The sequence below is a fragment of the Nomascus leucogenys genome, chromosome 15, assembly GCF_006542625.1.
Source record: "Nomascus leucogenys isolate Asia chromosome 15, Asia_NLE_v1, whole genome shotgun sequence".
Classification (NCBI taxonomy): Eukaryota; Metazoa; Chordata; class Mammalia; order Primates; family Hylobatidae; genus Nomascus; species Nomascus leucogenys.
Genome location: NC_044395.1, coordinates 15,455,174 through 15,479,010, shown reverse-complemented (window position 1 = coordinate 15,479,010; position 23,837 = coordinate 15,455,174). Strand labels below are relative to the sequence as shown.

The following is a 23,837-nucleotide window of genomic DNA, read 5'->3' as shown; positions in this document are numbered from 1 at the left end:
CCTGGGCTCCCCAACCACCAGAGGGATGTGGGTGGCTGATGCAGCCAGACCTACCTAAGTGGAGAGGGGGCTAGCTTTAGCTACACCATTACCCCTTGGCATCACCCTTGTGAGTTACATGGCTAAGCAGAAATTCAGCACGGTAGAGGGTGCATGCACGTGGGAGCTTGGGCAGATGAGATGGGCTTAGGTTATACGGGAACAGCTCAAGATAGGGTGGGCAATGGGGAGCCACTGCAGGTTCTTGAGCAATGGAAAAACGATGTGACATTGGAATTTAGGTTTACCATGGTTTCTTGATTTCATCTTGGCCTGAGAGCTCCCCCTGGTGCCACTAGTTTGAATTGTTTTCTCATCCTACAGAGCAGGTGGGAGGATGGGGGACTGAAAAGCGGGATTGATGAATCGCAGAAGCCAGACTCTTGGCTCCTATTTCACTTCATCCTGGGTAATGACAGCCTTGCAACAAAGCTAGGGATGATATGTGGGCAGAGAGGGTTTGAGGTCAAGAGGGGCATTGTAGTTCCCTTCTCTGTCTCATAACTCGGTGCATATGTGTATTGTGATTTGGGATACAGCACACTAGTCAGGAACTAAGCTGGGGGCTGGAGACAGGATGATAACTAAAACAAGGGTCATGTGCTTGAGAAACGTACAGTCTCCTGAGGGCGACAGACAAATAAATAATTATAACACAAAGAGCTGCGTACCAGGGTGCAAATATGCACATAAAACAGTTACTTAACCCAGCCTGAGGTGATGAAAGAAGGCTTCTTGGAAGAGTTGATGCCGAGCTTCATTTTAGGCGATGAATAGGAGGTAACCAGGTAAGTGGGGGTGGGCTGTGCTGTCTGAAGTGTGACGGAGCTCGCTATGTGAAGGGGGCTGCTAGGAGTTGGTTAATATTCTGCAAGGGAAGGCTGAGGTTAGTGAAGGATGAGGCCAGATTACAAAGGATATGTAAGCCATGGTCAATTACTCAGAGCAACAGGCTGTGTATAAATGGTGTTAAGCAGGGGAGCAACCACGAGTGACTTTAAATCCATTAGAGCTCAGGCCCCAGAGGGACAGAACAAAAGGCCCCTCTTATTAAGTTTCCATTTCCCTTCTCAGATCCCTCTTTTCCCTTGGGTGATGAGGTTGAAAACAGCCAATCCCTTCTGGGGAGCCTGCCTCCTGCACACAGAGTGTGGCCTTATTTTACCTCCAACAAGCCAGTTCATTTTATCATAATAGTCTCATAGTAGAATGAGAGATAAGTGTGGGGAGAAGGGCTCTTCCCTTATGTCATCCACATGTGACTGAGATCCCCTTGGCAACCTCTTGGAGGTGGGATACAGCACTTCACCGAGTCCACTAAAAACAATCCTTGCACCAACTCCACACAGTGGAGTACTATGTAGCTGTTAAAAGAATGAGGACATAGGGACATGGATGAAACTGGAAACCATCATTCTCAGTAAACTATCGCAAGGACAAAAAACCAAACACCGCATGTTCTCACTCAGAGGTGGGAATTGAACAGTGAGAACTCATGGACACAGGAAGGGGAACATCACACTCCGGGGACTGTTGTGGGGTGGGGGAAGGGGGGAGGGACAGCATTAGGAGATATACCCAATGCTAAATGACGAGTTAATGGGTGCAGCAAACCAACATGGCACATGGATACATATGTAACAAACCTGCACATTGTGCACATGTACCCTAAAACCTGAAGTATAATTAAAAAAAAAAAAAAAAGAGAAAAGAATGAGGACAGGCCGGGCGCGGTGGCTCACGCCCAACACTTTGGGAGGCCGAGGTGGGCCCATCACTTGAGGCCAGGAGTTCGAGACTGGCCTAGCCAACATGGTGAAACCCCCTCTCTACTAAAAATACAAAAATTAGCCAGGCATGATGGTGCACGCCTGTGGTCCCAGCTACTCCGGAGACTGAGGCACAAGAATTGCTTGAACCTGGGAGGCAGAGGTTGCAGTGAGCCAAGATTGTGCCACTGCACTCTAGCCTGGGCAACAGAGCAAGACTGTGTCTCAAAAAAACAAAAACAGAAACAAAACCAAAACAAAAAACAAAGAGGACAATCTCTATATACCGGTGTGGACTGTAATGGAATAAAACCCATTGAATTTGAATAAAATAGGAATCCATGACTCCAAACTGATAATAAAAAGATATCCATAAACAAATAGATGAGAAGGGAAGGCTATTCTTTACAGTCTTTACCGAACATGATTTTAAATTAAAAAGGTAGGTATATGGCTGGGCAAGATGGCTCATACCTGTAATCCCAGCACTGTGGGAGGCCAAGGCAGGTGGATGGCTTGAGCCCAGGAGTTTGAGACCAGCCTGGGCAACATGACGAAATCCCATCTCTACCAAAAACAAAACAAAAAAAATCCAAAAATTAGCTGGGTGTGGTGGTGCATGCCTGCAATCCCAGCTATTCAGGAGGCCAAGGTGGGAGGATTGCTGGAGCCTGGGAAGTCAAGGCTGCAGTGAGACAAGATGGTTCCACTTTACTCTAGCTTGGATGACAGAGCAAGACCTGTCTCAAAAAATAAAAATAAAAAATAGAAAACATAAAAATAGCTACCTAAAGAGGGAATAAGAAGGAACAGCCCTCCACCCTCATAATATCTGTGGAGATAGGGCAGGGTATAAATGAAGGCTGACATATCATATGTCTAAATATTTGAAAGCTAACTAGCTGTTCGGTATGCTCTATCCTCCTACCTTGACAAATATGCCTTCTAATGACAAAATTTAAAAACATGTAAAGCTGGCCGGGTGCGGTGGTTCACACCTGTAATCCCAGCACTTTGGGAGGCCAAGGCAGGCAGATCACTTGAAATCAGGAGGACAAGACAAGCCTGACCAACATCAGGAGGACAAGACAAGCCTGTCTCTACTAAAAGTACAAAAATTAGCCAGGCGTGGTGGCGCCTGCCTGTAATCCCAGCTACTCGGGAGGCTGAGGCAGGAGAATCACTTGAAACTGGGAGGCAGGGGTTGCAGTGAGCTGAGATTGTGTCATTGCACTCCAGCCTGGGCGACAGAGAGATACTTTGTCTCAAAAAAAACAAAAAACAGAACAAAAAAGTAAAGGTATGGTTTTTGTATGATCCAAAGTCAACAAAATATCCAAGATAAGTTAACTTAGCTATTATTGCATATATTATTACATATATTATTGCCTGGGTATGCTTGTGATGGACTAGCAATATCTACATGTGTAATAAAGTGATACACAATTCATGATTATATATTTATTCCATAAATTAATTTTCCTTACCTTCACTTCAGGAAATTCCTTAATTATGTTGTTATAATAAAACATTTCTCATAATTCATGTTCTATTGCCAGTAATGCCAAATTAATTGGCCTTTCTTGAGTCATAGTTGTTCCGAGGTCTTCAAAAAAATAATTTTTTTTTGGAGACAGTCTCGCTCTGTTGCCCAGGCTGGACTGCAGTGGCGTGATCTCAGCTCACCGCACCCTCTGCCTCCCAGGTTCAAGTGATTCTCCTGCTTCAGCCTCCCAAGTAGCTGGGTTTACAGGCATGAGTCATCATGCCCAGCTAATTTTTTGTATTGTTAGTAAAGACAAGGTTTCACCATGTTGGCCAGGCTGGTCTCCAACTCCTGACCTCAAGTGATACACCTGCCTTGGCCTCCTAAACTGCTGGGATTACAGGCATGAGCCACCGCACCCTGGCCAATTTTTTTTTTTTTTTTTGAGACAGTGTCTCACTCTGTCACCCAGGCTGGAGTGCGGTGGTGCCATCTCAGCTCACTGCAACATCTGCACTGCAGTGCAACCTCTGCAACATGGGCTCAAGTGAGCCTCCCACCTCAGCCTCCCAAGTAGCTGGGATCACAGGCACGTGCCACCACGCTCGACTAATTTTTGTTTTTGTTTTTTTGGTACTGATGGGGTTTTGCCATGTTGCCCAGGCTGGTCACAAACTCCTGGGCTTAAGGGATTTGCCCACCTCTGCCTCCCAAAATGCTGGGATTACATGCGTGAGCCACCATGCCTGGCCTTAAAAAATTAATTATTTTTTTTTTTTTTTGGGACGGAGTCTCGCTCTGTCACCCAGGATAGAGGGCAATGGCGCTATCTCGGCTCACTGCAACCTCTGCCTCCTGGGTTCAAGCGATTCTCCCACCTCAGCCTCCTGAGTAGCTGGAATTACAGGTACCCACCATCATGCCCGGCTAATTTTTGTATTTTTGTAGAGACAGGGCTTCACCATGTTGGCCAGGCTGGTTTTGAACTCCTGACCTCAGGTGATCCACCCGCCTCGGCCTCCCAAAGTTCTGGGATTACAGGCGTGAGCCACCACGCCCGGCCAACAAATTAATTTTAATATGGAGAAACTGCTCTGCTGAGGACTTAGCAAATGAAATTATTACTAATATGCTCAAGCAAGACTTAGATTCAGAAAAGAATCATAAATTTTGTATGTTATGTTCAAATATTTTAAAGGGGTTACATATAACAAATATTTGATCCCAGAAAATATTTAAAATATATTTTTTTTCTTCTTCTTCTTATTTCTTTTGAAACAGAGTCTGGCTCTGTCACCCATGCTGGAGTGTAGTAGTGCAGTCTTAGCTCACTGCAGCCTTGAACTTCCAGGCTCAAAGTGTTCCTCCCACCTCAGCCTCCCAAGTAGCTGGGACTTACAGGCATGCATCATCACACTTGGCTAATTTATTTATTTATTTTTATAACATTTATAACAAAACTGCACATGTGTTTTATTTATGTATGTATGTATTTATTTAGTAGAGACACCATGTTGCCCAGTCTGGCCTTGAACTCCTGGCCTCAAGTAATGCACCCACCTCGGCCTCCCAAAGTTCTGGGATTACAAGTGTGAGCCACTGGGGTCTACAGTTAGCTTGTACCCCTCCCCTTTTTGTGTGGCTACATTATTCTATATGAAACACAGCTGGGTTTATTTTTTTCTATTTGCATTTTGGTTTTTTCTCATTTCTATTGATTTAATTTATTTTAATTTTCGAATATAAAGAACATTAGCATTCTTCTAAAAGTCAAAATTAGGCCAGATGTGGTGGTTCATGCCTGTAATCCCAGCACTTTGGGAGGCCGACACAGGTGGATCACAAGGTCAAGGAGTTCAAGACCAGCCTGGCCAAGATGGTGAAACCCTGTCTCTACTAAAACTACAAAAATTAGCCAGGTGCAGTGGCAGGTGCCTGTAATCCCAGCTACTCGGGAGGCTGAGGCAGGAGAATCACTTGAACCCGGGCGGCAGAGGTTGCAGTGGGCCAAGATCATGCCACTGCACTCCAGCCTGGGTGACAGAGTGAGACTCTGTCTCAAAAAAAAAAAAAAAAAGTCAATATTATACCAAAACGGTATACTTAAAGGAGTGTCACTTCCTCCTCATCCCTTCCATTCCATTCCTCCACCCCCCACCCCTTGTAGTAATTAATGTTATTTCTGGTTTAACCTTCCTGTGTTTTTATTTTTTCAAAATTAAGCAGCTATCAAGAGAATAAGAAGAGAAGCCACATACTGGGAGAAAATATTTGCAATAGACACATCTGATAAAGGACTGTTATCCAAAATATACAAAGGACTCTTTTTTTTTCGTTTCTTTTTAATACAGGTTCTCACTATGTTGCCCAGGCTGGAGTGCAGTGGCTATTCACAGGTACGAGCCACTACTGATCAGCACAGGATTTTTGATCTGCTCTATTTCTTTTTTCTTTTCTTTTCACTTTTTTTTTTTTTAATTTTTTTGAGGCAGAGTCTCATTCTGTCGCCAGGCTGGGGTGCAGTGGCATGATCTCGGTTCACTGCAACCTCCGCCTCCCAGGTTCAAGCGATTCTCCTGCCTCAGCCTCCTGAGTAGCTGGGACTACAAGCATGTGCCACCATGCCCAGCTAATTTTTGTATTTTTTTAGAGACGGAGTTTCACCATGTTGGCCAGGATGGTCTCTATCTCTTGACCTCGTGATCCGCCCACCTTGGCCTCCAAAAGTGCTGGGATTACAGGCATGAGACACCGCTCCCGGCCGATCGGCTCTATTTCTGACCTGGGCTGATTCACCCCTTCCTTAGGCAACCTGGTGGTCACCCACTCCTGGGAGGTTACCACATTGATGCCGAACTTAGTGCAGACACCTGAGTGGCATAGTGCACTGCAGCCCAGAACTCCTGGGCTGAAGTGGTCCTCCTGCCTTAGCCTTGTGAGTAGCTGGGACTGTAGGTCTGGCATAAAAGAAACTCTTAAAACTTAAAAATAAGAAAACAACCCAATCTAAAAGTGGGCCCAAAAACTTGACACCTTATTAAAGAAGATATACAGATAGAAAATAAGCATATGAAATGATGCTCCACACTATACACTGTCAGGGAAATGTAAACTAAAACAGCAGTGAGATACCATTACATACTCATTAGAATGGCCAAAATCCAAAACTGACACCACAAAATACTGAGGAGGATGTGCAGCAATAGGAATTATCATTCATTGCTGGTGGGAATGCAAGATGGTACAGCCACTTTAGAAGACAGTTTGGTGATTTCTTGCAAAACTAAAAATACTCATCCCATATTTATGATCCAGCAATTGTGTTCCTTGGTATTTACCCAAATGAGTTGAAGACTTATGTCCACCCGAATGCACATGAATGTTTATAGCAGACCTTATTCCTCATTCCCAAACCTGGAAGCAACCATGAGGTCATTCAATTGATGAATGGATAAATTAGCTAGTACATCCAAACAATGGAATACTGTTTAGTGCTAAAAAGAAATGGGCTATGAAAAGATATGGAGGAAACTTAAATCCATATTGCTAAGAGAAAGAAGCCAATCTGAAAAGGCTACATGCTGTACGATTTCAACTATATGACGTTCTACAACAGGTAAAACTATGGAAACAGTAAAAAGATCAGTGGTTGCCAGGAGTCTGGGGGGAAGGAGGGATGAATAGGCACAGCACAGAGAATTTTTAAGGCAATGAAACTATTCTCTATAACACTGTATGATGGATAAATGTCATTAAATATTTGTCAAAACCCATAGAATGTACAACACCAAGAGTGAACCCTAATGTAAACTATGGACTTCAGTTCATAATAAAGTATCAATAATGGTTCATCACTTGTTTAAAAAATATCCAAATGAGCAGTATTTTGGTTACACTTTTATCAATATTATTCATATTAAACAACCATCTCAAATATCTGTGGGTAGTGCACATGCAAGTGTAATTTGATTTTCCATTTGAGACCATAATTTGCTCTTTGTGAATCTTCTTAATTCTGCTCAGTCTTCTAGTTTCCCTTTCCTTCCTTCTTTCCTTCCTTCCTTCCCTCCTTCCCTCCCTTCCTTCCTTCTTTCTTTCCCTTCCTCCCCCTCCTCTCTCTTTCTCTTTCTGTCTCTTCCTCCCCCTCCTCTCTCTTTCTCTTTCTGTCTCTTCCTCCCCCTCCTCTCTCTTTCTCTTTCTGTCTCTTCTTTCTTTCTTTCTTTCTTTCTTTCTTTCTTTCTTTCTTTCTTTCTTTCTCTCTCTCTCTCTCTCTCTCTCTCTCTCCCCTTTTTCCTTCCTTCCTTCCTTTCTTCCTTCCTTTCTCTCCCCTTTTTCCTTCCTTCCTTCCTTCCTTCCTTCCTTCCTTCCTTCCTTCCCCTCTCTCTCTTTCTCTCTCTCTCCCTCCCTCCCTCTCTCTCTCTCTTTCTTTCTTTCCAGGGTATCAACCCTGTTGCCCAGGCTGGAGTAAAGTGCTGCAATCACAGCTCACTGCAGCCTTGACTTCCCAAATTCAGGTGATTCTCCCACCTCAGCTTCTGGAGTAGCTGAGATTATAGGCACATGCCACCACGCCCAGCTAATATTTTGTATTTTTAGTAGAGACAGGGTTTCGCCATGTTGCCCAGATTGGAATTGCACTCCTGGGCTCAAGCGATCCTCCCACCTTGGCCTCCCCAAGTGCTGGAATTTCAGGTGTGAGCCATAGTGCCCACCCCTTCTAGTTTCTTGTCTAAATTAAACGGACTTGTTTTAACAGCATTTAGCCAGCATTCCCATCATGTATCCAAGAGTAGTTGTAAGGTCAATTGTGATATAGTTTTTTCCAGGATATTTCATCTTTGGGCACATCCAGAATATTGCATATAATCTTTGTATTTTTCCAAAAATGCCATTATTATCAGCACAATTAGGTGTGTCTTCTAATAACAAGTTCAACTATGCCATATAGGGGACATGTCACCAAAAAATGCTTCTAGATTTTTGGCCAAAATCCTGGCTTGTTCATCTTTTTTATCTTTACTAACCACGTCATTGCTGTTATCATAGACTTGCCCTTGACAGTCTTTCAAATCAAAGACTAAAATTGCGAGTAGGTTTTTTCCTTAGTGCAAAACTAGAATATAACTAGTTAAATACACATGCATGTTTTCTCCATATTTACATATATGTAAATTTAAAGAGAAATAGGAATTAATATTGAAAAATGTTCCTCAGCCACATTGCACAAACCATGTTAATTTCTTTCCCTTCCTTCCTTCCTTCCTTCCTTCCTTCCTTCCTTCCTTCCTTCCTTCCTTCCTTCTTTCTTTCTTTCTTTTTTTTGTAAGATGTATAGGACAGAGCCGGCACGGTGGAGGCCTGTAATCCCAGCACTTTGAGAGGCTGAGGCGGGCACATCACTTGAGGCCAGGAGTTCAAGACCGGCCTGGCAAACATGGCGAAACCCCGTCTCTACTAAAAATACAAAAGTTAGCTGGGCGTGGTGGTGCACGCCTGTAGTCCCAGCTACTGAGGGAGACTGAGTCACAAGAAGCACTTGAGCCTGGGAGGTGGAGGTTGCAGTGAGCTGAGCTCATGCCACTGCACTCCAGCCTGGGTGACAGAGCGAGACTCTGTCTCAAAAAAAAAAAAAAAAAAAAAAAAAAAAGATATGCAGAAGAGCTGAAGAGCTTCTTTGGGCCTGAACCGTGTTGTTTGCAGAGCTGACGTTTGGGGTTATAGGCTTTTCCGTACCAGTAACGAGCACTGGATCCTGACTGATAGAGGACCCCAGGTGCTCCTTTATGGAGACATTTTTTGGCTATGTTTGTAATACTTGGGGTCCTCTCAAGCTTGGGTGGCACTGGGAGGGAACAAGGTGGAGGGTACAAGGATGAAAGCAAACCTTCTGTGACTGTACCTTTTTATAAAGTTTTGACTTTGGGACCGTGTAAATGATTTGCATTATTAAAAAACAAAATAAAAAAAGCCAACCTAAAACCATGGCAATAATATAGATTTTACTGAATGCTTGATGAGGAGACGATGGGGAGGGCCATAATACACACAATAGCACAAAACAAAACCCCTGAATTAGACATTCTTTTCTGGTTTTTCCAATCTCTTAATCCTTCATAGTCTCTAAAAATCCCTTCTATTGTCCCAGCTAGAATCTTACGCTGAGCAAAACAAAACAAAACAAAACAAAACAAAAAAACCCCTGAAGTTAGCACAACAGCAGAAACCAACTGCCACCAGAGCAGGCCTCCAGAGGGCTTTACACTACATCTTCCATTAGAAAATACTGCAAGGATAGGGCTTCTAGGTGTTCAGCTTTCTCAATATCTGGCTTATTTTCTTCTCAATCCCTGGGACTAACATTGTCAAACAATTTGAACTGCCTCCCCAAAGCCAGCTGGAGTCTTTGTTCCTGCCCAAAGCAGGATTACCTGCTAGGTTTCCTGGGAGTGAAGGGTTGTGGCTCATTAAAGAGGGCTTTGGATTAGTGAGTCTCAAATCACTCAAAGGGGAGGTCTTGGTCCTAAACGAATGGGAATACTCTCTTAGAGGATCCTGCCAACTCTGAGAAGGCCTTTACATGCTTCTCGGTGTGGAAAACTGGCCAGTTAACTGCACACAGTGCAGGCACAGCACGTTTGCCAAGTTTGACTTTGGACATATTGAATAGAAAGCACCAGTGGGATACCCATGAACTGTTCACGTCCAGGAAGCAGCTGGAGCCTGAACTTTGCAGGACAGGTTCAGGCTGAAGACACAAATTTAGAAATCATTGTGTATACAGGAGAGGAGGCTATGATGGAAACAGAAAGAATATAGGAAAGGGTAATGCTTCTGAGGCCAAGGGTGGAGGAAGTGGTCAGTGGCGTCAAGTGCTGCAGGAAGATTGATTAATAGCAACATAGTGTTCACTGGACAAGTAAGATCCCTGAAGAGGAGATGGTACGGGTGATGGGATCAAGTGTCTTGAAAGGGAGGTGGGCACATTCTCCAAGATTTGACACTGGTGGGAGGATGCAAGTAGGAAAATAAAAACATCAGCAACCCATCACAACACAACAAATCATAACCTGGGCAGGGCGTGAGAGCAGGGAAGAGAGAAAGGGTAGGAAGAAGCCAGAGGCGTTTCAGCGACTGCAGTCCTTCCTCTGCACTATAGCATAGCCCCTACCACGACCCCCAGGCCTCAGTAAAGGTTTGCTGCACACCTCAGCTTCTTATCAGTGATGCTTTGGAGAATGAAGGACTCCAAGGCAGTGTTCAGGGCAGAGTGAAGGGGGACGGACACTTTCAGGAGCCCAGGAGTGGAGATGGAGAATTCACCTCAAGTAGGAAATTCAGCAGAGGTGACCGGGGAAAGGTAAGTCCACTAGGAGTCCGCTAAGCATCCTTGGAGTTAGTAGAAAACACCAGGATTCCCAATATATTTGGGATGGGGTTTCAAATATATTTTGACTATTGTTTGAGTATTAAAGAAAAGGGCAGGGCTGGGCTTGGTGGCTCACGCCTGTAATCTCAGCACTTTGGGAGGCCGAGGCGGGTGGATCACGAGGTTCAGGAGTTCGAGGCCAACCTGGCCAACATGGTGAAACCTCGTCTCTACTAAAAATACAAAAATTAGCCGGGTGAGGTGGTGGGCGCCTGTACTACCCGGGAGGCTGAGTCAGGAGAATCGCTTGAAACCGGGAGGCAGAGGTTGCAGTGAGCCGAGATCGCGCCACTGCACTCTAGAGTAGGAAGGCCCAGGGCAGGAAGCTGAGCGGTTTCTAAATCTGTAGCCCCTTTTTCTCAATGACAATGAAGTAATCTTCCGAGATGTTGAAAAACCTGGTGAGGAAAGTTTGGAGTAGCAGTTTGGGAATCCCCTGTAATAATCTGCTTTCCCTTGTGAACCGCAGGCACTGTCTTAAAATTTTTTTGTATCCTCAATGCACTGTAGGAGCTCAATAAATGATATAATAGATGAATAAATAGAAGAGAATGAGGAGACGGATCTGAGCAGTCTGCGAAGGCGGTGCTATTTCAAAGCCCAGCCCAGATGCAGTGACCTCCGACCCAAGCCAAAAAAAAAAAAAAAGCTCGCGTTCAGAGGCCGGGAGAAAGAACAGCACCCAAATTGAGGGGAGTCTAAGGCCCTGCTCTTATAGAGGGCGGGGCTAGGAGAGCGTATTCCGTCGCTGCCCGTCAACGAACCAATCCCCGCCTCAAGGGGAAGGGGATTTAATCTGTCGCCGCTCCTTCCCTTTGGAAAGTAAATACGTTCGGGCGCCATTCAAACGGACCAATGAGTGATCGACGTTGTTGTGGATGGCCCTCACCGATTGGCTGAAGTTTGTCGTCCCTCCCTTCACGTCACGCCTCTGGCTCCACCCCTTTGCACACAAGATGGCGGCGCCCAGGGGAGTAGGGGCTGCGCTTGGGGTTTGCTGAAGCTGGCTGCCTCTCCCACTCCCTTTTTGGGTGCAAAGCGCCGCTAGCGGGAGGACGGGGGCCGGGCGGGGACAGGGGCACCTGCGTAGCTGGACTGCGAGCCCGCGCCCAGCTTGCGTCGACCCCACCCGGCCCCGGCCCGACCCGACGCGACCCGATCCTATCCGATCCCATTCCATCCGTTCCCCGTCTCCTCCCGGCCGTGGTTTGCCACACCAGGCATCCAAAGCTGAGGTCGCTCCTACGGCCTGGACTCGCCTTCGCTTTAGAGATGTTTGGCCTCTTCCCTCCCAAACAGCCCATCTTCAAAACCTGGACTCTTGGACTGGCACCTGGCCCCCTTTCCCTCTACCAAGACTCCACTTCCCTCTTACCCACTTCTTCCTCAGATTCTGGGTACCCCCTGGGTTGGAGACTGCTCATTTTCCTTCCAAATTAATCCCAGACCCCCTAAAATATTGACAACCTTGACAACCCCCCAACGGAGGAGCCAGACTTTGTTTTGGACTAACCTCCACAGCCCTATCATGGAGGCAGTGTACCTGGTAGTGAATGGGGTGGGCCTGGTGCTGGACGTGCTGACCTTGGTGTTGGACCTCAACTTCCTGCTGGTGTCCTCCCTCCTGGCTTCCCTGGCCTGGCTCCTGGCCTTCGTCTACAACCTGCCGCACACGGTACTGACTAGTCTTCTGCACCTGGGCCGCGGAGTCTTGCTTTCATTGCTGGCCTTGATCGAAGCCGTGATCCGATTCACGTGTGGGGGCTTGCAGGCCTTGTGTACCCTGCTCTATAGCTGCTGCTCTGGCCTAGAGAGCCTAAAGCTCCTGGGGCACTTGGCCTCTCATGGAGCACTGCGGAGCAGGGAGATACTGCACCGGGGCATCCTCAATGTGGTCTCCAATGGCCATGCTTTGCTGCGCCAGGCCTGTGACATCTGTGCCATTGCCATGAGCCTGGTGGCTTATGTGATCAACAGCCTGGTCAACATCTGCCTCATCGGCACTCAGAACCTCTTTTCCCTGGTGCTGGCCCTGTGGGATGCCGTGACCGGGCCTCTGTGGAGGATGACGGACGTAGTGGCTGCCTTCCTAGCCCACATTTCCAGCAGTGCTGTGGCCATGGCCATCCTCCTTTGGACACCCTGCCAACTAGCCCTGGAGCTGCTGGCCTCAGCTGCCCGCCTCCTGGCCAGCTTTGTGCTTGTCAATCTCACTGGCCTGGTGTTGCTAGCTTTCGTGCTGGCAGTGACGGTGACTGTGTTGCATCCGGACTTCACCCTGAGGCTGGCTACCCAGGCACTCAGCCAGCTCCATGCCCGGCCATCCTACCACCGTCTTCGAGAGGATGTCATGCGGCTCTCTCGCCTAGCACTGGGCTCGGAGGCCTGGCGCCGAGTCTGGAGCCGCAGCCTGCAGCTGGCAAGTTGGCCAAACCGGGGAGGGGCACCTGGAGCCCCCCAGGGTGACCCTATGAGGGTGTTCTCAGTTAGGACCCGGAGACAGGACATTCTTCTTGAAGCGGGGCGCAGATCAGAGGCAGAAGAGGAGGAGGCCAGGACCATCAGAGCGACACCTGCCAGGGGCCGAGAGAGGCTCAACGAGGAGGAGCCTCCAGGTGGGCAAGACCCATGGAAGTTGCTGAAGGAGCAGGAGGAGCGGAAGAAGTGTGTCATCTGCCAGGACCAGAGCAAGACGGTATTGCTCCTGCCTTGCCGACATCTGTGCCTGTGCCAGGCCTGCACTGAAATCCTGATGCGCCACCCCGTCTACCACCGCAACTGTCCGCTCTGCCGCAGGGGCATCCTGCAGACCCTCAATGTCTACCTCTGAAGACTCCTTCCCTGCCTGCCCACCCCTCCATGCTCCACGCAGGCATTCACGCTAGGACAGCATTAACACCTCATCTCCGGGTCCTGATCTGAATTCCCTCCTACCCCTGTGGCCATTCCGCCAAGCCTCCAAGCCATACATCCAGGACATTGAGATGGAAGACTATGATCTGGGTGGGGGCAGGATAACATAGCTTCTTCTTACCCAGTGGGTCCCTTCGATGCTGAGGGTGGTGAGTATGTCACTATGCAAGGGCCCTGAGACTGCTGTGGGCTCTCCTCCAGCCTGCCCAGGGCCCACCCAGATGCCTCTGGGGTTACCCCTGTCTGCTTCTGGTTTTTCTGTTGGAGATCTGTAAGTCCTTTTCCTGCCTCCTTCACATTTCCTCCCCAGCTTTTGTGGCCACAACACATCAGTGTCATTTGGGTGTTTTGGCAACTCAGGGGCCTTTGGATGATCTTGAACCTTTGTGTTCAGCCAGAGCCCCTGTGCCCTGGTAGGCTTTGGGGTTAGTATCTCTCGGGTGCCCTCAGAGCCACCTCTGCCTGTCATTGTCTGATGAGGCTCCCTCCCAACCTGATGCAAAAGCCAGGCTCAGGAGTTTACCCCTGGGATGGGGGATGCATCTGCACCTGACTTTGGGGCCACGTGCCCTCTGGCACACCAGCTCACTGGGAGTCTCAGGAGGGATAACCGGATTTCTGCTCATTCCCCTTTCACTCCCACATCACACAGAAAAATGGCATTCCTCTCTGTCTCTCCCTGGCATTGGAGAGGGCAGACTGTGCACATTTCACTAGGGTCCAAATACAGAAGGGGCCAGGGCCCAGGGGCTTGCAGCTTCCTGAGGGGTCTCTGGCCCAGTTTCCAATGAATAAAGTTCTCTTGACAGCTCTGACAGTCTCTGTGTGCATCCCTGCAAGGGAGCAGTTGGTCAAGGCAACAGACCCTGCATCAGGGTCCTTCAGCCCTGCCAGAGTCAGAAGTGTGGGCTGTGGGAGTACCTGGGCTTTAGAGCGGGGGGCAGGGAAGGAGCCAAGATAGGCTGGGAAGACTATGTCATGGGGAGAGTGCATGCCAGGCATGGCTCTGTGAGCTCATCCCTTCTGATTTGTCCCCTCTTGCACACATGGCTTTCGGAAAGCCTTCTGTATTTTTTCTATTTTTTCCCAAATTAAGCCCTTGTAGAGAGGAATGTGAACCATCTCACCCCTTGAGTCAACCTTCCCAGCTCCTCCTTCGGGCCAGTCTTCCTGGGAGGGAGCATGGGGTTCCTGCTGCCTGGAGTCCAGTCTATCCTCGGATCCCAGGAGGAGCTGGTGTGTGTCTCTGTGTGTCTTGGCATGGGGGTCTGGTGCAGGGCTGGGCTGGAGTGTGGCTGCGGGACCTCCTGGTGGAGGCTGCCTAAGGCCTGTCTCTAGCTCGCATTTGGGGCTCAGTCCCCATTGGCCGTATCTGCCCTCACATGACCAGCAGAAGAACAGGGGCACTCCCCCATAATTGTATGTTCTGTCTGGGACCACAGTGCCTGGGACTGCCTTCAGGAAGGGGGTGCCGGTAGCTCAGAAAGAAACTCTGAGGAGAGGCCCCCCGCTTCTTTGGGTTGAGGCTGTGCAGATGGGGCTGGGCAGTCCTGGTTTGTTAGTCATTGGGTTGGGGGTGGGCCCCAGGAGTAGGGGGAGCCTTGAGGGGCTTTGTGGCTAGCCTCAGACACAGTGGCTCGGCCCACCCAGGCTATGCCCAGCACCGTAGGGGAGGGCTCCTCATCTCCACCTCAGAACTGAGAGGGCTTGGCACTTGCTCTTTCCTTCCCTCAATCTGGGACAGGCAGCTGAGCAAGGGGAGGCCTGGCTCCTTCCAGTCTCTGTTTAATGTGGAGATAAACATTTTATGATAGAAGATAAACTTCCTGAGTTGGGAGTAAAGGACCCCCCCTTTTCTTCCATCCGCATCTGGAATTCCTTTGGCCGACCTCAATACCCCTCCTCCCCCTCACCCCCCATAGTCAGGAGCTCAAGCTACCCAGGATCCTTGCGGCATTCTGGGGCCAGGGCACCTCCTTGTGGTCATCTCAGAAACTACTTATCTCTAGACGCCCGGGGACGCCACTCACTCGAGTTACAGAGCAATAGCTTTCCAGTCATCTGGGACAGGCAAGCAGCCAGAGCAGCCATGGACGAAAGTCCTCGGCTCTTTTTTGTTGGATCAGGGCAGGGGTATGTGTGGCGCAGGCAGCCCCTACGTGGTTCAGTTGGCATCTTTGAATTAGAAAAAGGTGCCCCCTTTCCCAAGGGTGGCTGGAGCCCCACATCAGGAGGGCATCCCGCTGTCAGACACTCCCATTCACAACCTGGGTGGCGGCTCTGTGGAGCAGCCTCTCATTCCCCTGGGCCGGCTTCCTGTATATCTGCCCCATATCTGTTTCATCCAAGAACCCTCCCTTCTGCCTGAGCACCCCCTCCACACCATGATCCCAGAAACAGGGAACCCCCACCACTAAAGAAGAAAGGCTGGAGCCTGTAGGAGGGTTCTTAGATTTATTGAGTGATCTCTGAGAAAAGGGCCGGCCCCAGGAGCAGGAGGGGGTGAGGAGGATCCAGAGAAGCAGAGGACCAGGAACAGAGCACCCCACCGTGGGATGCTGGACCAGAGCAACTGGGGGACTCACACTTGCCAGCACAGCACACTCCTCTGGTCTTGGGCAGAAATCCAGCCACTGCCCCATGCTGCCAGACCTGATCGCAGACAGCCACTGTCCCCATTCCTTGGCAGCAGCAGGACGGAGAGGCCCCTACCCCACCTCCCTAGTCATTCACAATATTCCAGGGGGGCCAGCCCTCCTGGATGACCTGGTTGGCAGCGTCACACCCTCCTAGGAGTGAGAGCATGAGCTCACTTTGCAGTGGGCACTAAGCGAAGACTGGGGAGCTGTGCCAGTCAGAGTACACCAGAAATCCGGAGAAGGTGCTGTCTGTCTTGATGCTGGCATAGATGCCAATGTAGTCACCCACACCCACCTGCACCCACACTTGGTCCTCAGGCTCCAGCCTCACCATGGCGCCCCCCGAGAGCGAGGCTGGCTTGGGCCACCCCCCAAAAAACTGGAAGAAAGAGGCAATGGATTCGCCATTCTTCACCAGATCAAACTGCAGGCTGGCCCGGTAGACGGTGGCATGGACGGCGAAGTAGTAGACCCCAGGTACCTGGCAGGTGAACTTGCCGGTGACGGCGTCGTAATGTCCCTGCTCGTTCACCAGCACGCGGTCGAAGGGCAAGGGTGCGTCAGACGGCGGAGGCACCCGGCTCTCGGAGCGCTTGGCGCTGAAGGCGGATCGCGGAGGCACCGAGCACTCCCCGGCAGGCCCGGTGGGCCCCACGGGTCCCGCCTCTCCTCGCGGCCCGGGCTCCCCTCGAGGTCCCGGCAGTCCTGCGGGGTAAGAGGGGCGGCAGGGTGAGAGTAGCCGCGGCTCAGCCCGCAGCGGGGCGGCGACTCTAAGGTCACCGTACCCCTCCCCGCCCCTGCCTGAGCTTCGGCCAGCGCCTCCTCCCGCACGGGTACCTCCTCCACCCCTTCCCGCAGGGCAGATCTGGGGGGCTGGCCAAGGGGGCTCCCGCCGCCTGGGCCCCTCCCCCGCTCAGGGCTGCAAAGCGCGGGGAGTGGCGCCCCCTGGCGGGAGCCCGGAGTCCCGGGCACCGGGAGCTGGAGCTGCGGCCCCGCCTGCTCGGACATCGCCACCGACAGCCGCGGCGGTGCCTTCTTACCCGGCCTCCCGCCCTCGCCTTTCTCTCCCGGAGCCCCGGGCGCGCCGTCGCGGCCGTCGCGGCCATCGCGGCCCGGCAAGCCCTGGCTGCCATGGTGGCCCGGCGTGCCTGGAAGGCCGGGGTGCCCCGGGCACAGGCTGGGAATCTTGTTGTCGTCCAGTGGGGGCGAGCCGGCCGCCAGGCCCAGGAGCAGAAGGACGAGGAGCCGCCTCATAGCGCTGGCACCGGGAGCCCGGACGCCGGGGTCCTCTCGCAGTCTGTGGACCAGGCAGGACTGGAGTCGGGACCCAGAATCCTGGGACCTGCGTCGCTCCCCACCCCGGCGCGGCCCAGTCGGTCCCCACCCCACTGCCGTGCCCTGAGGCTGAGCGCTCGCAGGGCCGAGCACCCGGAGAGCGCAGGCAGGCGAGAGAGGGTGGGAGCGGCCAGCCCTCCCTCTCACCGCTGGCCCGCGCCAGCCTTTCCCACAGTCCCCTCCCCAGCCCCTTTCCCCTCCTCCGCCAGCCTCACCCCCCACTCCCGGCTCCCCGATGGCCTCCTTCAGGGCGCTCTCTACTCCGGACCCTCCAGTTGGTGGTGCTCCAGACCCCGCGCTTCTCCCCGGCCAGGCGCCCCCTGCCCTGCCGTCACCCCAGCCCTGGTTCGCTCCCTGCCGGCTCCGCTTTCCTCCTCCCAGACTCCAAGAGGAAACCAGTTGTTCAGGGGCCAAGAGCTCCCGGACCGGGAAATAGCTGGGAAATAACTCGTGGTGTCGCCCGGCGGCCGGCCAAAGTTTGGGGGGAGAAAGGAGGGGGAGACAGACTTGAGCCGGGCACAGAGAGGCAGAACTTCGAGAGACGGACACACAGGGCACCTCCTGTTCCCAGGGCCAGAGGAGAGGCGGGGCAGTGGCAGAGACCAAGGACCAGACCCCATTTCAGGGAGAAATACGCAGAGAGATGAGGGTGGAGAGTTCTAGAGGCAGACAGCCAGTTGGATCCCTAGGGCCTAGGACAGGGCCTGCCACATGAGTAGATGCTCGGTACGTTTTTGTGGAATCAAGGAAAAGGTCAGAAGGCAGGCGATGGAGAAGCTGAAAAAGCAGAAAGGGGAAGAGGCAGAAGGCGGGAAGTCTGGGTCAGAGGCCTGGATGGGAAGCGGTCTCGATTGTCCAGTGGCACAGCGTGGGGCCAGTCAGCAGCCTGGGACCAGTAAAGGGACAGAAGGAGCAGGGAGGGTGGTAGGGTCCCATGAGCCCCAGCTGAGGACTTCTCTTCCCCCTCCCTGGGAGCCCCAGAGAAGGATGGGTAGAGACCCTGCTGGTTCCCCTTCCTTTGCTCCCCTGCGTGCCAGCCCTGACCGGCAAAAGAGGATGGGCAGGAAGAGGGCAGGGGCCGGCTTCAGGGTCAGGGCTGAGCACAAGCTTCCAGGCCAGCTGCCTCTGGCAGCCTGTTGCAGTTGAAGGGCCAGGGGGTGCCCAGTAGTGCCAGGCCAGACTGGCACTGGTGCTCTGCTTCCTGGCAGACAGAGCGGCAAGGGGGCAGAACACTGCCTAGTGGGGTGCAATGGGGCACAAGCAGCCCACACAGGAGCCTCCGGAAATTCTGGTAGCAGGGCAGGCTTGTCAGGCTCTGTGGAGGGAGAGCGGCCTTCAGGCACCTGCTCCCAGGCTCTCTCCCCTCCCAGGCCCACCCTCCTTCCCTCCACCCAGAAGACCTTGTAACCGCTGAGGACCTCTACCACCTCCTCCTGGGTGGTCATGCCCACCCAGATGTTAGGGAAGGCCGTGGTGTTGTAGCTCAGACCGAGGCACATCTCCACCTGGACAGGCTCACAGGCCAGCTCTGCAGGGGTGGAGGGGAGGGCCACTGTGGGGACTGCTCACTGGCTGTGTGGCCTGTGGCAAGTCACCGAATCGCTCGGTCCTGTGTGTACATGGGTCCAATGGGGGTGGTTGTGAGGAAGCAAGAGGATAACAAGGAGAGAGGCTGTACACACTCTGAGGATCCCTGCCATCCCTGAGAGCCTGCTCCAGCATCACTTGCCAGCCCTGGGCATCACGCAGGCACGTCTTTGATCTCAGGGAACATGGGGCACCCCCATTTGCAGGGACCACTTGGGCATCTGGAAGAAACCCCCTGCTCTGTTTAAGAGGATGCCTTCATCTTTGGTGTGGGCTGTGGAAAGGGGCTCTGGGTGACAGAAGGGACTGGTTCTTGAAGCCCCACCACTGATTCCCAGATTCCCATTTCCCTTGGGGTGACACTCAGTACCATTGCCACCACCAACCGAGTGTCTTCCAGGACTCTTCGAAGTGGTCCCAGAGTCAGGATGGTGAGGCCAGCTGGCCCCGCCCCCTCAGGGAGGATGGGATGGGATGCTATGCAGTACGGCAGCAGGGTTCTGTGAGGTGGGCACCCAGCCTGCTCAGGGTCCCCAGGGGCAGGCTTCTCACCTGGGGGTGGGAACAAGGGGCCGCTGCAGTTGTCATCGCTGCCATCGGTGCAGTCTCTCCACATGTCACACATCCACTGCACACCCTTACACCCTCCTGCCTGGCAGGAGAGCTCACTGGGCCCACAGGGGTCTGCAGGCACAAGGGGCATGGCAGTGCTTGGGGACATACCTACACCCCCAGTACCCCCAGAGTGTCCCGACCAGGGTCCAGAGCCCTTCTCTGTCCCCCTGGAGGTGCCTCTACTGCCCACACCCACTTGCCCAGGGGCACCTACTCTCCGTGGCATTGAAGGCCAGGTAGGTGGCTGAGAAGCCTCCACTGCTGATGCCATGATCTGTCCTAAAGAGCACAGCCAGCTCATGATGCGAGGAGACGAGGTTGGGGGGTGGCTCTGCTCCACAGAACCTGCCCAAAGCAGACAGCTATTCTGGGCACCAGCCCTGGCTGACTGAGGGGGCACCGCAGCCTCCCACAGGCCTGGCTCTGAGCTGGGAGCCCTGGATGATGCCAAAGGTAATGGGAGACACAGGGTTAGGGTCTGGTGAGGAAGACACACATATTCAGCAGGCAAAGCATTAAACAAACTGCTTGAACTTGAGCCACTTCGAGATGGGGAAAAATCAGCGAAGTAGCCTGGCATTGTGGCTCACACCTGTAATCCCAGCATTTTGGGAGGCTGAGACGGGAGGATCACTTGAGCCCGGGAGTTTGAAACCAGCCTGGGTGATATAGTGAGACCTTGTCTTTGCAAAAAAATTAAAAAAATAAATTATCTGGGCTTGGTGGCATGTGCCTGTGATTCCAGCTACTTAGGAGGCTGAGGTGGAAGGAGCGCTCGAACCTGGGAGGTCGAGGCAGCAGTGAGCGATGATGGCGCTACTGCACTCCCGCCTGGGCGACAAAGTGAGACCCTGCCTCAAAAAAAGAAGAAAAAGAAAAATCAATGAGGGTTTGTAGGGGAGGTGGAAGTGGCCCCTGCCAGTGGGGAGGAACTGGGGCAGGGAGAGGTTTGGGGAAGGACCTCCTGGGGACAGACAGAGTGCGGGGTGAAGGTTTTGAGGTGAGAGCTGTCTTTAGGGTGATGGTGAAGAGACCCGCCCGGCCTGGAGTAGCAGAAGAAAATGAAGCTGGGGAAATGTGCTGGGCCCAAATGGAAGCCGGGGGTGGCAGACAGTGAGGATGGAGTTATCTGTGGCTCTTCCCTGGCTCCTGTACCTGCCCAGGAGGCTGAAGGCGCCTGAGCTGCTGGCCTCATACACCTCCACGTAGTCAAACTTGCACTCGTCCTGAGCCTCCAGGCTGAAGTTGTGGAACTGTAGTTCTATGCTGTGTCCGGCAGGCACCGAGATATGCCAGGTGCAGAGCTGGGGGAGGGCACAGGTGGAGCAACTAATGGCCCCTTCTCCTGTCTCATCCTGGGCACCCAGAAGGGACTTCTTCCCCCACTGCTGGCTGGGGGGTGGGGTGGCGCTTTCATCATTGGTGGCTCTTAAGGGCCTTTAACGTACCTGGTTTCAGAGGTGAGTTGACCCAGTGTGGGAACATCTGGGTACACATCAGGCACTTAATAATATTCCCCCATCCCCCGTCTGCTTGATCTCTGACCTTCCCAAGTAGAAGGTAGTATCTACCATGCCGTTCCCATTACACTGACTTGGGGGCTCAGGTGCTTCCGTGTGTGCCCCTCGCCCTCTGCATGGAGCACTGCGCTTACCTGTTGGTGAGGGTACTGCTGCAGGTAGTTGGGAGTAGAGAAAGTGCCCTGGAGCCCAGTCAGATTCCCCCCACACCCTGTAGAGAGGTGGAAGGGCTCATGAGTTTGTGAGGATCTGTGCCTCCATCCAATAGGGTTGGCAGTGATTGCAGAGCAAGAGTTTTGGCCATGCCCATGGGAAACATGTTCTGGGCCAAAGAATGACTGAGCAGGAAACGCCGGCGGAGGCCCTCGTTTGAGGCTGGACCAGAGCTGGGGAGCCCAACTTGAACCCAGATCCGACATCTGAAGAGAGGACCCCCCCATGCCTGGCCCGTACCCGAGAACTTGGCACTGCAATTGGTCTCATCACTGCCGTCAGCACAGTTGGCAAAACCATCACACACTGAGTCAGGTAGCAGACAGATGAGCTGGTCACAGCGGAACTCATCATGGGCACAGCTCCCTGGATGTGGGCACCAGGAGTCAGGGAGGCCCAGAGTCTCCACCCCTTTGACAGGGCTGGGAGTGGGTGGAGGGGAAGAAAGTGGACACTCAACAGGCAGCTGGGGACATGGTGGGAACATACTCACCATGCCCAGGGGCCACAGCCTGGTACCAGGCATGGAAACCAAATCCTTCCACACTGCTGTCTGAGATGAAGACCACCAGGAGGTGGCTGGCATTAGTGTTGAGTGTGGGGGGAGGCACCCTTCCACAAACCCTGCAAGAATCCAGGTTGGGGGTGACAGAGGCTCTAAGAGCAGGGCCAGCCGGAGAGGAGCTTGCCTGGGCCTTGCAGTCCTATTTTCTCAACCCCCAAACTGGTGGCCATGTGGTCAAAAAGGCTCCTCTGATGTCCCAGGGAGCTCTGACCTTCCTAGCACCTGCACGTTTATCCTTGTAGCATTTACTCATGGGGAGATAGGCAGGAGATCCATGTTACAGACTAGGAAACAGGTCAGAGAGGGGAAGTGATCTTCCTCACGGCACACAGGAAGGTAGTGGCAGAGCTGGGCCCAGATGTCTAGTCTCTCAGGTTCTTCTTTGGTTAGCCCTTCCACCTGCCACTCCCTGATTCCGCTCTTTAGATAGTGGTTCAGGACACGGTGGGATGTCATGGGGACAGAGGGACCTACCTGAGGAGGGGGCCTTCAGGCTCAGGGGAGATTTCCAAGCGATCAAAAAGGCAAGAGGCCACACTCTCTATGCTGAGGGCTTCGATCTTGAGCTGTATTGCATGGTCTGTGGCCACCTGGATATGCCACACGCAGTGGGCATTGGGGGGGTAAGGGTCTGGGTAGTTAGGGCTGCTGAAGAAGCCCCTTGGGCCAGAGAGGAGGCCTCCACAGGCTGCAGAGATGAAGGTTAGAGTTCAGAGGTCAAAAGGAGCGAGGTCCTTTATTCTCCAAGGTGCCTCTTCCTCACCCTCCCCTCAACCCCACCCCATCACCTTGGGCCCTTCTCCTGGAAGATCTGCCCCGAGTACTCACTGGACTGTGGGGAGGGGCTCACGCTTGACTCCTGTTGCCCTTTAGGGGTCCCAGCTGCCTGAGAGGTGGTGATGGTGGGGGTGGTGGTGGTCGTGGTAAGGCCTCCGGCAGGCAGTGGGCTATGGGAGGCCCCAGATGGGGGTGCAGCCTGCAGCTCTGGAGGCGAGAAGATGGAGGGTGGCGTTCAGAGGAGCGGGGTCCTGGGAGGCTGGGAGAGCGGCTCATGGAGTTTCATTCCAAAGCCCTCCTTTCAAGCTGTCCCTGGGTACTTACGGGCCAGGATGATGGCCACCAGCAGCCCAAGCAGCAGGAGCAGCAGGCTGGAGAGCAGGAGGACACAGAGCCAGGAGAAGCGGCAGTCTGGCCGTAGCCCTCTAGGACGCCGACCTGTGGGTTGGCAGGTGGGGTTTTGAAAGCCCCTTCTGTTGGGCATTCCTCATGCTGTCCTTGGCTCCTGGGCCTCTCTGTCCTCCCCCAGGTCACCCCCTGGGATGGTTACCGTGCCAGGGAGCTGGGACGCTGTAGCTGGCATCCTCTGGGAAAACTGGGGGAAGGCAGGGTGGCCCAGACTCAGGCTCGAAGGCAGGATTGCAGAACTCGGTCTGGAAGGAAGAGACTTGAGGGCTGACAGCAGCGGTGACCACTGGTGCTGGGTCTTAGGAGCACGATTCTATGTGGCCCTTACCTTGCTCAATTCTGTTGCCTCCACGCAGAGGATGACATCTGAGTAGTCCTTCATGGCCCAAGGCTCTGCATGGCTTTCTGGAGTCCCTGTGACAGTCCAAAACCCCCAAGGGCCCACTCTCTGACCACAAACTCCCTATCAAAGGGGCAGCCTCTACTACCCGAGGGAAAAGCCTGCCAGGCTAGACCAGCTCTTGGGCTGTCCTTGGTAGAGTGGT

At 52.6% G+C, this 23,837-nt stretch overlaps 3 protein-coding genes across 4 annotated transcripts; 1 reads left to right on the top strand and 2 right to left on the bottom strand.

Moving 5' to 3' along the window:
- Positions 1-11,648: 11,648 nt before the first annotated feature.
- On the top strand, positions 11,649-14,448 carry RNF26 (ring finger protein 26). The gene has a single exon (XM_030828781.1). It carries the CDS (start codon positions 12,249-12,251, stop codon positions 13,548-13,550), a length of 1,302 nt encoding a protein of 433 aa, XP_030684641.1. The 5' UTR covers positions 11,649-12,248; the 3' UTR covers positions 13,551-14,448.
- Positions 14,449-16,073: 1,625 nt separating this feature from the next.
- On the bottom strand, positions 16,074-18,629 carry C1QTNF5 (C1q and TNF related 5). 2 transcript variants are annotated; one of them, XM_030828780.1, is made up of 3 exons: positions 17,824-18,629; positions 17,313-17,569; positions 16,074-16,977 (listed from the first exon to the last, which is right to left on the bottom strand). In XM_030828780.1, exons 2-3 carry the CDS (start codon positions 17,524-17,526, stop codon positions 16,460-16,462), a joined length of 732 nt encoding a protein of 243 aa, XP_030684640.1. In that variant the 5' UTR covers positions 17,527-17,569; positions 17,824-18,629; the 3' UTR covers positions 16,074-16,459. The 2 variants fall into 2 exon arrangements, with proteins under 2 accessions (XP_030684640.1, XP_030684639.1); XM_030828779.1 differs by lacking the exon at positions 17,824-18,629 and having other exon boundaries at positions 17,313-17,740.
- Positions 18,630-18,631: 2 nt separating this feature from the next.
- On the bottom strand, positions 18,632-23,837 carry MFRP (membrane frizzled-related protein). The gene is made up of 13 exons (XM_003253274.3): positions 23,621-23,837; positions 23,435-23,537; positions 23,209-23,322; positions 22,936-23,091; positions 22,582-22,795; positions 22,036-22,166; positions 21,783-21,908; positions 21,464-21,540; positions 20,965-21,113; positions 20,024-20,154; positions 19,747-19,878; positions 19,008-19,135; positions 18,632-18,922 (listed from the first exon to the last, which is right to left on the bottom strand). The coding sequence occupies exons 1-13, from the start codon at positions 23,672-23,674 to the stop codon at positions 18,698-18,700; spliced, it is 1,740 nt and encodes a 579-aa protein (XP_003253322.1). The 5' UTR covers positions 23,675-23,837; the 3' UTR covers positions 18,632-18,697.